General features: G+C 38.2%; 1 protein-coding gene across 1 annotated transcript; it reads right to left on the bottom strand.

The window, feature by feature from the left end:
• Window positions 1-135: 135 nt before the first annotated feature.
• On the bottom strand, window positions 136-1,077 carry LOC121168070 (putative vomeronasal receptor-like protein 4). The gene has a single exon (XM_040997840.1). The coding sequence runs from the start codon at window positions 1,075-1,077 to the stop codon at window positions 136-138; it is 942 nt and encodes a 313-aa protein (XP_040853774.1).
• Window positions 1,078-16,437: the final 15,360 nt, after the last annotated feature.

Genomic DNA, 16,437 nt, shown 5'->3' with positions numbered 1-16,437 from the left:
GCTTCAGTTCAGCTGGGTGTGGGAGTCACTTCTGCTTTTCCCAACTGAACAAAAGCTACACATAAAGTTCTGAACATCTACATTAGATTGAAATTTTGAAATTTTATTATTTAACCTAGAACATATTTTACAATTTCACACTTGTTTTAAACTCGTTAAGATTGTTCTCATACCAATCATGTTCTGCAGAATGCCAGTTATTCTTTTATCAGAACTGATAAGCACCAGTGGACTGACAGTGGCATAAACATTTCCCACCAGTGTCTGGACACAGAGGATAATAGATTCATATTTCCACAGTACGGTGGAGAAGAATGAGATGATGACATCCACACAGTACATAATCACAAAGAAACTCACAACCAGGAGGACAGTGCGGGTGGCCCTTTTCGCCGGGGAGATTCTTGGGGAAATGCTCATGCTGTGAAGATATGCAGACTTCCTCTGATGGCTACATAAGAAAATCACCATGTACATGCTGGAGAGCAGCATGATTCCTAGAAAGAAGACATTCTGGGACAGCACAAGCATGAGGCATAATGCCATGAGAATGGAGTTCATTGAAGAGAGTGAGCAGTACTTACTGACATTGAGCAGACTGGACCTGTTGGAATGAGCTACAGTGTAGATGATCATGTTGCTATTGGCAGACAGGTTGAGGCACCAAATACAAAAGAAAGCAATGATAATATAATTTGTGAGTTTATGTTTAAATCTTGACAAGTAGAAGGAGCTGGGACTGATCGTGATGACCTGAACAATGCTTAGCAGACTGGTTGTAGAGATGGAGAGACCCCTAGTCACTCTACTCACGTAAAACAAAAACTTACATTTTAAGTCATTGGGAAAATTAAACAATTTAAACATATTTTCAGATAAAATATCCAGTGTAGTAAGTAACATCACTATGTGAACAAATGCCAAGTGGCAGGCAGTCATATCAGTGGGCCTGGGGCTATGAACCTTGTGGATTGTGAAGATGTGGAAGATGAGGAAAAAGGCATTGGCTAGGATGCCAATGCCAGCTTGGAAAAAATACACATTTTTAATGATGACGAAAGTGGAGATTTTGTTCATTTCAGCATACTTGAATGCATTTTAGATACTTATGAAACAAGATAGAGCTCATGTCACCAGCAATCTTTCTTTTTGTGACAAATATCACACATCATCATTTTAATTTAGTTTTAAAATTATCTAACAGCATGTCATTTAACTTCTTGGCATTGTAAACTTCTATTTTTTCTTTCTGTTTCTCATTTTGTATTGTGATTTTTCATTTAAGGGGATGTATAGTAAGTGAGTAATGAGAAATATCATATCCAGATGTGAAGATACAATTCACCATGCATCTCTACTTCCAGACCAAAGATGGCCTCCCAGGGAAACCATTTAATATATCTTGACAATAGGATGCTGGATGCTGCCATTGTCCACGCCCACAATAATGGACACCGGACTCTGTATGAAGAACTATACCATAGTGATAATACAGGAGAACCCAGGGAGGGGAAAGGGAGTTAGGGAAGGGCTTAAGGGAAATTGCAAGGCCTATTGAACTGTATCACAAAATGATGAGGATAATAACAAGAAGAATAATAATAGGCTATGAAATTTTTTTAAAAACCCTGAAAATTTCAGATGATGAGATATGTTTGAATTAATAGTGTTTTTGACAAAATTAAGTCAGCTGGAATAATCAAGCAAATAAATATTTTCTTCACCATGATTAGCTCCACATGAAGATTTTTTTAATTGAATGGACAAATTTCAGAGAATAAATATAACAAACATCAAATAGCATTGAATTACTAAAATGTGTCATCTGTATTTTTGAACCAGAATTTAAAACTGTAAAAGCTAAAACACAGAATTCATGAAAAGGATATTTATATTTTCACACAATGGTTTTCAATTGCTATTAAGAAATATATTGCCATTAAGAAATTCAGTCAAATGTCACTGAAGAAGTAGAAGATTAAAAATCACAGCAGGGCACATATCACAATGTGTGTTTTGGGACACTGAAAAATGCTACCTGAAAAATGCATTGTTAAAACCATTAAAATCAAGTAGACACCAAAAAAGGAAAAAACTGTTTTTAAGGTCTGATCATATGCCCACCTGTGTATTGATTCAATAAGAAGGGCATAGCACCACCAACAATGATTAAATGGTGAATTTAGAAAATATGAATAATGCGTTCCTTACTCGCTGTTCTCTAATCAGGCTCTCTAGGTCCATGGGAGCCGCATTTCACACTCCTTAAGCAATTAAAGCAAAGTTTTAAAATGAAGACTTAAACACCTAATGCGGTGTGATATTGGAAAATAGCAGAGGAGTTGTTTTGTTGCTCACACTTATTCAAGTGTCGATGCCTGTGTGTCTGAAATGGACAGTTCCTGTTATTTTATCCCTTTATATTCAACAACATCAAATTGCTGACTTAGTTTTCTTCTAACTTAAATATTTCTAAGAACTCAAATACTATCCTTTTTCAGAAAACATTAATGTGTAAGCTGTGATATTTTAACAATGTAACTGAAACTGAATAGGTATGGTTTATATAATATTTTATATAATGTTTATATAATCAAATGAAACCGGAAACTTTTACAACAAATACTGGTGGTGGTGACCATTTTCCTATCATGTTTATAATTCTCTAAATGGATTGCAAATGTTTCTTTCTCATGCTTTTTTCAAAAAAAATTTTTGATACTTTTCAGTATATTGATATAATAAATGCTTAGTTATTTAAAATATAGATACTAAATCTAAATGCATTTTATAAAAGTGTTTTTACTTACACAAGTATTTTTACTTATATTGCATACTTTTATGTAATATCTACCCATGCCAATAATTTCTAAAAAAAAAATCTAATATAAATTAGAATGCAGTGTAAATTTTATGATAAACAAATAACATTACCAACTATTGATGGAGAATTTTCATTACTAGCGGTTAAAATCTCACTATTGTTTAGAATTGGAATATTACATGGGTTATGTGGCTCTGAGGAAAAACAATTATGAAATTTTTCAAAGTATCTTAAAATATTTCCAAAAAGTGGATAACAAAATAAATATGACCAATTATAGTGAATTAGTTAAGGTATAAGTGAAATAAATTAAATTAAAATAAGTAGTGTAGGATGAATTAAAGAGAGATTACAATCAAGCTAACTAAATGCAATTCTGAGTCAATGCAAAAAAAATTCTAACTGTTCTTTTTCAAACATTCTCATTCATGCCATTATGTAACTCATATAATAGTTCATTTCATGTCTAACAGGAGCAATATCTAAGGTTGATATAATAAGTAGATGATTTTACTAACATTTTAATCAGAAAAATCCAGCTTCATCCCATTCCCCCTGATTTTAGAAAAGTCCATGCATGACAGAGAAAGACACTCACCCAGCTAAGCCTCTGATCTGAAGTTCATTGTGAGATGAATCCTCAAGATGTGGTTATAGGGTAGGGATGGCATCAGCTCTTCTCCCTGCAGGCCCATGACTGTCATTTCACCTGTAAAAGCAGGACAACCCGGGCCTTGGTGTCATTACAACAAGAGCCACTCCTGGGAAAAAGTGAACTTTCCTGGTTTCTGGGAAACAGCAGAGAGCAACTGGCTTCCAGTGTTGTTGCCTGTGGACTCATTTCTCCAAGGTTGGCCTGCCTGGGCCACTTGTGTGTTCTCAGTGCTTGTCAACAACAAAATTAAAACAAAGTTCTTGACATCAGATACAAGCCACAGCTGATTTCTCAAGCTAGCCTCACTCCTCCAGGAGACTCAAGTGGCATCCCCACTGGTTCTGCTGTGGTGTCAACATCTCAGGGAAACAATATAGAGTCTAGAAATAAGGATGCTTTCCCTTTGCCCTAATCCTTCTCAGGAAGAATGATAATTTCTCAAGGGATACATCCATAAGCCAACCCATCTGCATTATAACTGAATACAGGCTGCATTTACTCAGCTTCCCTCTGTTCAGGGTTTGTTGAATTTCTCGAGTAAGGAAGATATCTGCAATGCAAAAGCACAGAGTGCCAAAGTCAAGAAAATGTATTACAAAATAACATACCCTTTGCCAAGTTCACTCACAGACCTTTATCCTCCACAGTCTCAGAAGTACAAGCATTAGACTCCACAATTGTATCTATCAGCCACATCTTCATTATGACTTCTCTAAGGTGAAGCTTTAACCTGATTAGGACAGCTACATCTTTAGCCCCCTCTATGAATCCAACAACTCTTGATTTTAAAGCGATGATGTTTATCTTCTTTACAAATATATGCACACCTGCATGAATTCTGTCAGATGCCTGGGTCCATTCTTGTGGACTTGGCATATATCCTCTTTGATCCAATCTGGAGCAATTATACATCACAGCTGTGGGAGGCCCACGCTCAGTCCTAAATGAATGCTGCTTGTCCGAGGTGGGGACTTCTGTGGCACCAGACATGGTAGGTCTTCGCTGCCAGGCTCACAGAAGATAGCTGCTGCTGTCCTTCAGTATAACTATTCTATCAAGCTGATTGCCATGTCACTAATTAACCTACATGCATTTTTCTTGGTAAAATGCATTTCTGTATAAATGTATGTGTGTGTGCCTAGTTATGTATAAATTCATAAATGTATTTGGCAAGGAGACACATAGAGAAAGATAGTTTTTACTATTTTATTTTCACAGAAAACTAACTCCTTGGGCTGAGGCCAGATGAAGTTGTGAGCCTAAAAATTTATCCAGGTTTCCTGTGTGGGTGCCAAGGACCAAACTGCTTGACCCTTCAGCTGCTACATTCTAGAGATGTTAGTCAGAAACAGAAATCAGAATCATATAAAAGACTAACACAGGCACTTTGATGCAGGATGTCGTTATTCCAACCAGGATCTTTATACTAGGCAATGATCTTACAACCATCCCTGAAATCTATTCATTCACAAAGCAGAAATGCATATGTTGTAGGGTTTGATTGACTTACAGTGGAAGATTTCACTAGAATTTATTTTATTCTTACTGAAATGTTGGGTCCTGAAACCAGCATTTAGCCTTCCTAAAGCCTTATCCTATCTTACCTAACAACCTCTATGAATCAACACTTTATCATTTTTTAATTTTAAAATTATTTTCTCTTGTAGAAGTGACAAAATATACTTTTTTTCAGGCTGAGTGAATTTTATTGGACCAATTACAAGGGAAAAGGTTAATGCATGAACATTTCTCAATTAGCACTGGATGCAAAAATGATATCCTACCACATGATATAATCTCAGAGATCAATGCTAGAAATAAAATTACTTTTGGTTGTCCTAGAATGCACAAAACTCTGTAAAATCTTGCTATAAACTGTGAAGTTAAAATAAAGAAACATTTTACCGAATTGGACTAATAGAAATGGGTTAGAGATATATCAGTTGATTCCCAGAAATGATAACAGAATGATGTATAAATTCAGGATTATAACATGGTATAAATGAATCATATCAACCATAAAGATATCAACCAAAAAGATATTAACCATATTAAAAATAAATATATTAACCATAAAGATTAGCCATAAGAATTTAAGATAGCAAAGAAATAAAAAATGAAAGAAATGAGATCATCTCAGACATCTTATCTATGTATACAATATTAATCACAGTGAAAGTAGAAACTGGGATGGACAAAAAGTTTGAGAAATGAAAACTAAGGTAAAAGAAGATGACTCACTCAGCAATGGTAAACTTTTATTTCTATCTTTTTTTTCCAATGCTCTGTCCTCAGAGCATTGAAAATTATAAGGTACATATTAAGAAAGCAGGGAATTGTGCCAAATAATTTGGCAAAAGTACCTTTGTTAACCAGTAGTGACAAAAATTACTGCACAGCATTATACACTAGTCTCTGCTGAAGGAATTTTGTATGTATTCTAGTCTCTGCCTAAGTGATTTGATGCACTTTTCTTTCTTCATTTTCAGAGCATCACAAAAAACACATCAATAAGATGTTTTCCTGGCTGTTCTGCAATCTGGAAAAGAAATAGAAATGGACGTGGCCATCCACTGAAGACAACCATGCAGAATCAATTTGTTATACAGTAGAGTGCTCCAGGAGAACTACTCATTCTAGCAGGTGGCCATTACTATTTCCAGGATGGTACTCCACAAAACTTGATCACCTAATATGAGGTCTGGCTCTAAGAGATTTCACTGCAGCACTGTCATTCCCTAGGACTAAGCATTCACAATATACACTGTCAAAAAGAATCTCAAACTGCTTCCAAAGCATTCTGCGACATGATGCAGTAATCTCTGGGTATGTAATCTAAAATATTGAAAATTATCATTTTTTTTAAAGATTTATTTTTATTTTTTTTTTTATTGGAAAGGTGGATATACAGAGAGGAGAGACAGAGAGGAAGATCTTCCGTCCGATGATTCACTCCCCAAGTGAGCGCAACGGGCCGATACTATGCCAATCCGAAGCCAGGAGCCTCTTCCGGGTCTCCCACACGGGTGCAGGGTCTCAAGGCTTTTGGGCCATCCTTGACTGCTTTCCCAGGCCACAGGCAGGGAGCTGGAAGGGAAGCGGGGCTGCTGGGATTAGAACCGGCGCCCATATGGGATCCCGGGTGTGCAAGGCAAGGACCTTTAACCACTGAGCCACCGCGCTGGGCCCAAAAATTATCATTTTTTAAAGATTTATTTATTTTTATTGCAAAGTCAGATATACAGAGAGGAGGAGAGATAGAGAAGAGCTTTTGTTGTTGATTCACTCCCTAAGTGACCACAACGGCTGGTCTGCACCGATCCTGAGCCAGGAGCCAGAAACCTCCTCCAGGTCTCCCACATGGGTGCAGGGTCCCAAGGCTTTGAGCCATCCTTGACTGCTTTCCCAGGCCACAGCAGGGACCTAGATGGGAAGTGGAGCCACTGGGACTAGCACCAGTGCCCATATGAGATCCTGGCATGCTCAAGGCGAGGACTCTAGCAGCTAGGCCATGACGCCGGGCCTGAAAATATTTTTATGTTTATTGGAACATTATTCAGAACAGTAAGAGATGAACTCAAGTTCATCAACATTCATTAAATAGCAATAAATAAAAAGTTTTGAATCTTGGCTAATTCCAAATTCTAGCTATTGTGTGTTGAGCTGCTATATCATGGGTTTACAAATAATGATTTTATATGCTACATTAATTTCCTTTGGGTTAATGCCCGAAAGTGAAATAGCTAGGGAAATGTGGTAGATTTATTTTCAATTCCCTAAGGATTTTTCATACTGCATTCAGTAAATGATTCCTCTCTGTGATGAAATGTTCTATAGATATCAATGTCATCATTTTGACAAATAGTATAGTTAGCTCTGTCATGTCTTAGGTGATTTTTTGTCCATTTGATCTGCCCGTTGATGAATTATGGTGCTGTGGTCTTCCATGTTTGCTATATTGGAGTCTATATCTCTCTTATAAACCTTAATGTTTATTTTGAATACCTGGATACCTAAGAGTGGGAGCATACACATTTATTATAGTTACATCTTTCTGTTGAATTGATTGATCCAGTATCACTTCATGATGTACCTCTTTGTAATTGAACAATTTTTCTCTTAACATCTATTTTACTGGATTTTAGGATAGTGTCTTCTGTTCTTTTTTGCCTTCTGTTAGCATATACTATCCTTTCCCATCTTTTTACATTCAATCTGTGTGTAACTTACTCAGTAACATGATTTTCCTGGAGGCAGAAAATTAATGGGCCTTGCTTTTTGTTGGGTGTGGAGGACACAAAGATGTAAAGAGAACTCTTCCATTGCAGGCAAGGCCACAAGGAATATCCCGCTACATGGCAAGGCCCGGCGGACATCTCTGTATCTATCTGAAGGCAATTCCACCTCCCTTTGCATGGACAATCCTGCTGAGATTTTTGTAATCTATGTAAGCATTGTCTGAGACTGTGGAGTTGGTATTTAATATCAATGTGATCTTGGGAGTTGATTGCTGGGGTCCGTGCAGTAGGTGTGAACAACACAAAGGTGTGAAGAGAACAGCTCCTTGCTTGGCTTGGCCTGGGGAGATTCCTGTTTGGCAGGGCCTGGTGGATTTCTTTCTGACCACCTTGATGCAGTTTTACCCCATTTTGCATGGACACTCAACCACTCCGCTAAGAATTTTTGTAATCTATTGAGGCATTGTTTGCCCCTGTGAGAGGGCTTTTACAACCAACATGAGCTTAAGAGTTAATGTTACTGATAACGTCTTGGTGAGTGGACCTTTAACTGCACACAGGAGTACAATTAAGCCCAGGCTGTTTCCAGACACCTTATTGTGTGCCTAACCATTGCCATAAAATCTGGCCCAAACATTTAGCATGCTTTCTGGGAGATGGCTTGATAAGAATTTTACAAACTAATGGAAGTGATGAGAGTATGGGCTGAAACTGCTATGACAAAAAATATAGCTACTGGGACCATAAAGGCTATCCTGTTACTGTGACCCTAAAGGCTGAGCTTGCAGGCCTAATGGCCACCCATCACCATAAACCAAGGCCCCAGACCTTTTAACCCATACATAATTCTAGGTAGGGGTCTGGTTGTCACAAGTGGCATCAAGGTTGAGGAGAGCAGGTGGGGATTGGCAAGCCAAAATAAACAAGGAATGTGTAATCATCCCCATTCATCTCTCGAGAAGTTGTAAATTGTTCCCCTCTGAAGCTATGTCAAACTGCCCCTAAAGGAAACTTTGTAATTGTACTGCTTGGGGCCGCATGGAAGCAACACCATGACATAAAAGGTCTGTGCCAGAGCTTGTGACTGCTTCTGTATAAATAAAGCAGACAACTTTCTCGCATGGACCACAATGATCACGGAATCCTAGTGGTCCATCTCTTCTCTTCTTTCTACACCTATTTCACGCACCCTTCTCGAGCTCTGAACTCAGCTGGAGCTGGACTCCAGCAGTTGATGTTGCTAATAATGTCTTGGCAAAAGGGCCTTTCACAATTCATGCTGTCACTGTCTCTGTCTCACTCTGATGCCCCCATTGATCATCCTTGATCTTTATCTCTCTACTTCTTTGATGCATTTGGTCCCTTAACTAACTCAAGATTAAGTTGTAGGATAAGGATTGTGATAGGGATGTGTTACTGATTGACATGCACCATCTATTGAGAACTTCTATTGAAAGCTTTAAGGTGAAACTAATGGCAGAACTATGCTTGGAAACACCCACGTGACCATGACATAACAAGTCTGTGTCAGAGTTTGTGACTGATTCTGCATAAATAAAGTGCACAACTTTCTCACATTGTCCATTATGATCCTGAAATTGTAGTGGTCCATTTCTTTTCTACGCCTATTCCACACACCATTCTCGAGTCCGAACTCGGCTGCAGCTGGACTCCGGCATTTTTTACATTCAATCTTGTGTGTATCTTATTTAGTAACATGATTTTCCTGAAAGCATAAAATTAATGGGTCTTGCTTTTTGGTCTAGGCATCATGTATGCATCTTTTAATTAGAGAAATATTCCATTTACTTTCAAGATTATTGTTGATAAAGAATGGTTGGATCACATTTTTGAATAAGTATTCCTAAGGTTTGTATTTGATTTTCTTTTGCTTTTACTGGGATATTTTCTGCCCTCTCAAACCTTAATGATGCTGACCACCTCTCTATTTCTATGAGGCACATCTGTATTTCACATTTGTAAGGTTGGTTAAATAGCAAGGAATTCTTTGAGTTTGTTTTGGGAAGCCACATTCATATGCAAATGACAGCTATGCTTAATACAGTATCCTGAGTTGAGGGTCTTTTTTTCTTCTTGTCCTTGGATTGTGTTGCTCCAGTCTCTCCTAGGGTATTGGATTTCTGATGATAAAGCAGCTGAAAATTTAACTGAAGCTCCTGTGAGGATAACCTGCTATTTTGCTTGTGCATATTTTAGCATTTTTTTTTACATTTGAAAGTTTGTTATGCTGAAGATCTTTTTCAGTTACATCTATTAGTTCATTTTGTCACTTGTACTTGACTGCCCTCATAGTTTTCCAAATTAGAAATTTTTAAAGCAAAATTTCTTTAACTCATTCTTGCAACACAGGCTTTTTTCATAACTATAGGACTACTAAAACATTTATGTTTGATCATTTGACAGAATATAATAAATCTGGAAATGCGCCTTTGGTTTTTTTTAACTTCTCTTTCTGCATGTGTGTAATTGAGACATTTCAATGATTTGCCTTCCATTTCCATTATATTTTGTTCTGTCTTGTAAGTCAGAGCTTTCCAACATGTTTTTTTTTTACATATTAAATACCTCAATTCTAGTGTATCAGTCTGATTTCACTGCAGTATCTATTTCCTAGCAGAATATCAGCCTTCATGATCAGATACAATCCCTCTCTGCCAAAGAAAACCAATGGCACAGGATGGGATTCTCTGGCTATGCACCCCACCCATGCACACCGAGAACCACATGAAGGACCTGTGTACTTTTCTAAGCACAGAGTGTTTGAGATGTCTTAGGGAACTCTGGACTTCAGAAACATGATACAGATATCTCCCACAAGGCGACCACACCACTGTCCTAATATACTGTCATAATTCCCACAGAAAAAAATGTGCAGTATTTTCAAAGCCAGAGGATATACGGGACCTATGTTCAGCCACATGTGCCTCCACCAGCCCTGGAGAAAATGGGACATCCACAGAGCCAGCTCTTGCCCAGTAAGAGTTGGTCAAAGCTCCACTGTAGCAATTTGGATCTAGATGCCTTGATAGAATAACAGAAGTGGAGTGCTTCATTGTCCTAAGTGATTGATCTGATATACCAACACTGCAGGATAGGATAAAGTCAAAGCAGACTGACAACAATCTCAATGTGCTTCATTAAGATGGCAAATCCACCCTCTTAGTAAATGGAGGTCTTTGTAGTGGAGTGGAGGGAAGGGTTAAAGCAATATGCCCTAGGTTTGTGGGGTTAGGTGGGCATCTGCCTCCCACAAGTGTTTTAGGCTTGACTGAGAGGCAGTGGGGTCCTTGAGACACTTCTTCAGGCAATATCACCAGCGACACAGGCTGCCACATTTTCCTATCACCTCACACCAAGAAAGTAGAATGTCCTAAAGCCAATGATTGCAAGAATCACAAGGGGTATTTCCACACTTTGCTACATGGTTTAATTTACTGATCTCCATGGACTATCCTGCTATTAAATTTTCACGACAAACTTTTCTTCACTGGCATTGCACTGTCTTTTTTTCTGCCATCCCCATGTGGTCAAAATCAACATGTCTTTCCGCTTTTCAGCACCAACTCAATTCAGCTGCTGAGGCATGATGTAGAGGATTGAAATAGTGTCTGTTCCCCATGGGCTTCACTGGGAAGGAATCATGGAAGTGTGTATACCAATTCCTCTCCTGGGAAATTATGTGGTCTCAAGTTTATCTTTCCATGCATGATGAATCTGTGTGTGCCAGTGTGTCTGTGTGTAATGATGTATTTCTGTGTGTGCATGCGTCTGTGTGTACATATATTGTGTGTGGGGGCGTACACATTTTCCCAAACTTCTGAGATCTCACTTGTGACCTTGATCCACTCATTCTGCATGAAGGGTTCCCCACAACCACAGAATCATGGGATGGCCCCATTTTCTTCTATCCCATTTTTTTTTCTGTTCTCACTGGTTATTCTGTGCAGCAGAATTTAATTCCTTCAGGCTTGATCATGTTATAATTCTACAAAGTTACTGTCTGTGAATTTGTGCAGAGTCATCTAAGTATTTCTATCACCTTTAAATTCCACTGTTGATACTAGTGGTGTATTTCAATGACACATTGTTCATGCAAGATGGTGGCATCTGAAACTGCTCATGGAGTCCATCTTAAAGCTTTTACCAATACATACTAAAAAATGTGACCAGGTTGCCAGCACACATTTCCTCCAACAGTCAGAAGGTTTGTAACTGTAAATAAAAAACATTATTTCCTGTTCCTACATCATGCGCTTGTGTCATTCTGTACTGAATGAGATGTAACTCTCCAGACTTGAACATCAGCAGAGCTTGCCATTTCCCCTCTGCTCACATGACCCTGCATTCTGTGGAATGCACACAGCCTGTGTTCAGAGACTCAGGTCCATGCTCTCTGAACACATGTCCTTATAGAATCCTGTTGCATTCTCAGGTTTCTCTTCCAGGTCTCTTGCAGTTGATTTCATTTGTTTCTGCCCATGGTCTGTGCCCTCTGCCCATTTAATCCTGCTTGGTGTCTTGCATTGACCCACCCATGTGACACACATGATATGCCATATGCCAGCTCTCAGGGAGAGCATCTCTATGTGAACCCAATCTCACCTCTGGGACTGGCTGTTATGCAGTTCAACTAATTAATATCAGCACATGTGGTATTGAATTTGGTCATTCCATACCATGAGAGCAAATGCATGTACAGAACACTGTCAGCTGTGTTAAAGTACAAAAGCGGTGATTATTGTAGTGTGTAGAATTTGCCACTGGTTCACACTTAAGTATCTTTAAGGCCTCAGACACCATCACACTCTTAGGCCCATGGCCTATACTTCCCAGGTTCATTTAGACTTGAAGACCAGATTAACACTAAATATTTTATAATCAAACATTTGTATAGATAAGTCAAACATGGATACTGCATCTTCTGAATATTCACGAAACTTTGGAAAAGAGAAATAGGACTGCTATCTGTTCAATTACACCATTACTATGAATGGTTCTTGTTTTAGGACATGCAAGTTGCTATCTGGGAAAGTTTTTACAATTTCTCTTTTGGAATCATTAGGCAAGGAAAAAGGAAACTCACACACAGTACACAATATGCGTAAATTCAGATGACATGAACATCTTGGTAAGGAAGTAAAATTTTAAATTAGTTGTGAGATATAATGGTCTTATTTTGTGTAAGTTGGCTTCCTATGTTTGGGGACTGTTTTCAATGATTTGATTCCATATAACTCAATTATAATTTAAGTAATAAGATTGTGATCACCAGCAAGTATGTAAAACTATGATTTACAAACAGTTTAACATTACCAATTTATGTAAAGCTCAATTGTTTTTTATTAAAATTTATTTATTTTTATTGAAAAGTCAGGTATACAGAGTGGAGAGACAGGGAAGATCTTCCACCCTCTGTTTGACTCTCCAAGTGGCTGCAATGACCAGAGCTGAGCTGATCCATAGCCAGGAGCCTCTTCCAGGTCTCCATATGGCTGCAGGGTTCTAAGGCTTTGGGCCATCCTCTGATGATTTTCCAGGCCACAAGCAGGGAGCTGACGGTAAGCAGGGCTGCCGGGATTAGAACTGACACGCTTATGGGATCCCAGCACATGCAAGGTGAGGGCCTTAACCATTAGGCTACTAGGCCAGGACTTTACTTATTATTAGTATTGGTTTTAATCCAATGAAGCTTTAGTCGGTTTATTCGAGTTAAGCTAATGGAGTGTGTGTATACTGTACCACCACAAAGTTTAAATGCAGGATCAGGATTTCACTCTTTGAGACCATGATATGTGATGAATTTAATTAACAAAAACTAACACTTAGGAATCCGTTGTTCATTCACATTCACAGTACAAGTATGCAATGGCTATGGATGGCTGGTGACACACACTGGAAAGCAAGCAAAACAAACATGTCAAGAGCAGCAGCAAGTTCTGTTGGATGACACTGCTAAGGGAAATGGTAGAGTGACATTAGCAAAGACCACCCCCCCCTTCTAAAAGAGTTAGTGAAGGTTGTGCAATTTATCATCTTCATTAAGTGACATGGTGACAACAGCATGGAGCTTGCTTGATACCCCTGACTTCAGTAAACAGGCTGCTTCAGTACTGTAGTGGGAGTAGACCCGGCTTCCAGGCACATGAGGTTGTGAGAGTATTTAATTGCATCAAAATGTGTTTATCTTAATGTCTGCTAAATTGAGTCTATGTACCTATCATGCTGAAAGACTTTTTAAGAAATTACCTCACCATCTTCTGTGTCTTCCATTAATGTATATTGTGTGTCTCTAGGAGAGATATACTGTTACTTGGCTATGAAATAACTCCAAATGCTTACATTAGCAACATCATTCATAGTGATCACTATTTTAGTCTATTCCTCTCACAATATTACATTAGACCATATCAGGTCCTGTAAGTGAGTTATTAAACTCTGCTACTCGACTTCAAAATTACAAACCAACTAAGTGTAAGAGAGATACTTTAAGAGTTAAGGCCATGGAAAGGATATGCCCCATCAATCACTTCTCTGAGGACTAGAATTGCCATTTTACAACAGGGCCATCACTGTTTTCTCTCAATCTAACCTGAGAAGCTGTAACAGCTGTTACTGGAACCACAAGCTGTTGTCTAGGCTCTTATTATTACAGGTTCCATGCATTGCTCAAATTCTCTTCGCAGAGTATTTTCTGTAAAGGTAGATCTCAAATCGCATTTAGACCGGATTTCCAACAAAGTGCATTTCCATCTTAATTAAGGAACCAGATTTAATAATAAAATTGAAACTGATTTTGTGATGCAGCGCTATTCTATGGAAGATATTCTTGTGACTTGTGTTGATTAAAACTGCTCCTAGTATGACCTGAAATTTGTTACTCTGTTTTCACTTCTGTTTGTGTTGTTTTAGCCTGTTTTAGCTATTTAGGGTTCCCTTATGTTCCCATATAAATTTCAGCATAATTTTTAAAAGGATTATTCATTTTCATTTAAAGGGCAGATTTTACACACACACACACACACACACACACACACACACACACACACACACTCAGAGAGAGAGAAAGAGAATTTTCCAGTTGCTGGTTCAATCCATAAACGACCACAATGGCCAGAGCTGAGCTGGTCTGAAGCTGGGAATCAAGTTCTTCTTCCCAGTCTCCCACATGGTTGCAGGGTCCCAAGCACTTAAGAACATCTTCTACTGTCTTCCCAAGCCAAAAGAAAGAGTTGGATTGAAGATGGAGCAGCTGAACACAAATTGCCAACCATAAGGATGGCGACACCACAGGACAGAGGATTATCCTGCAGTACCATCACTGCAGCCCCAGCTTAATTTACTATATTTACTTTTTGACATTTTAATACGTTTGGCATCATTACAACATTAAAACATTTTAAGGATTTCAGATGAAAACATATGTGTGAGTTGATAGTGTTTATTGATGGAATAAAGTCAGCTGGCAAAATCAACCATAATTTGCTCCACAGAAGGATTTTTTGAATAAAATGGACAAATTCCAGAACAATGAACATGGGAAACATTCGATAGGATTGAATTGCAGGAAGGTGTCACTTTGGAAATGGAATTTAATGCAGGTAGTGCTAAAACATAGAATATCACTCTCCAATACAGAGGTGATAGTTCTAGAAGTCCTATCAAATGGTGAAGACTTTACTGCTATTTTCAAATGTTACAGCATATTGGGTTTTAAAGTTCTCACATACAAACTTTTGTTTAATGGCTTAAGATGCATGAAATTAAAGTACCCTGAATGCCTGGGGCCTAATTAAATAGAATAGAGCAGAGGACACATTATTGCTAATATTTTTAAAGATTTATTCATTTTTTATTGCAAAGTCAGAGAAAAGGAAAGACAGAGAGGAAAATCTTCCATCTGATGATTCACTCCCCAAGTGACTGCAATGTCCAGGGCTAGCCAGTCAGAAACCAGGAGCCAGGAGCTTCTTCCAGGTCTCCCATGGTGGTGCAGGGTCCCAAAGCTTTGGGCCGTCCTCAACTGCTTTCCCAAGCCACAGGCAGGGAACTGGATGGGAAGTGGAGCTGCTGGGATTAGAACCGATGCCCATATGGGATCCTGGTGCATTCAAAGTGAGGACTTTAGCCGCTAGGCCATGCTGCCAGGCCCAGAGGACACATTATTTATGCTTTTCTAAATTTGCCATTAGATAGATTTGCTAGAGTTATCACCTCCTTATCTTGTGTGGCAAAATATACATAACATCTGTTATTTTGCTTCTTATACTCAGCAAGAATATCATGATTGCTTCCTCTGTTTCTTCCATTTTAAATATTATTAAAGATGAAAATACTATTCTCACGAAGATAATATTGATGGATAAGTTTCACAACCAAAATGAAATTGAAGAGGCACTTTTTACACATAAATCATTTAAAAAGAAAATTGAACTTGAAAGTTTTGAAGGAAATAAGAAATATTGATGATGGTGACAATTTTTCTATTTTGAACATTATTCCCTTTTGTTATTGCAAAGCATTTCATTACCACTTCTTAAAAAACTTCACTATGTTTATCAGTATTTAAAATCTATTCTATAAACATAAATACTAAAACTAAACTCACTTTAAGAAAGCATTTGGACCCCACACGGTCCTAATGGCTACATCTTTGCCCTGCAACTGCCAGGATCCCCTTTCCCTGAAAAAGCAGTAGAGGA

This window comes from Ochotona curzoniae, unplaced genomic scaffold, assembly GCF_017591425.1.
Source record: "Ochotona curzoniae isolate NIBS_2020 unplaced genomic scaffold, NIBS_Ocur_1.0 patch49, whole genome shotgun sequence".
Lineage (NCBI taxonomy): Eukaryota > Metazoa > Chordata > Mammalia > Lagomorpha > Ochotonidae > Ochotona > Ochotona curzoniae.
This window is presented reverse-complemented; position numbering and strand designations above follow the sequence as displayed.

Bases quoted from the DNA above. Each gene is read 5' to 3' on its own strand.
- LOC121168070 (XM_040997840.1), bottom strand. From the start codon at position 1,077: ATGAACAAAATCTCCACTTTCGTCATCATTAAAAATGTGTATTTTTTC.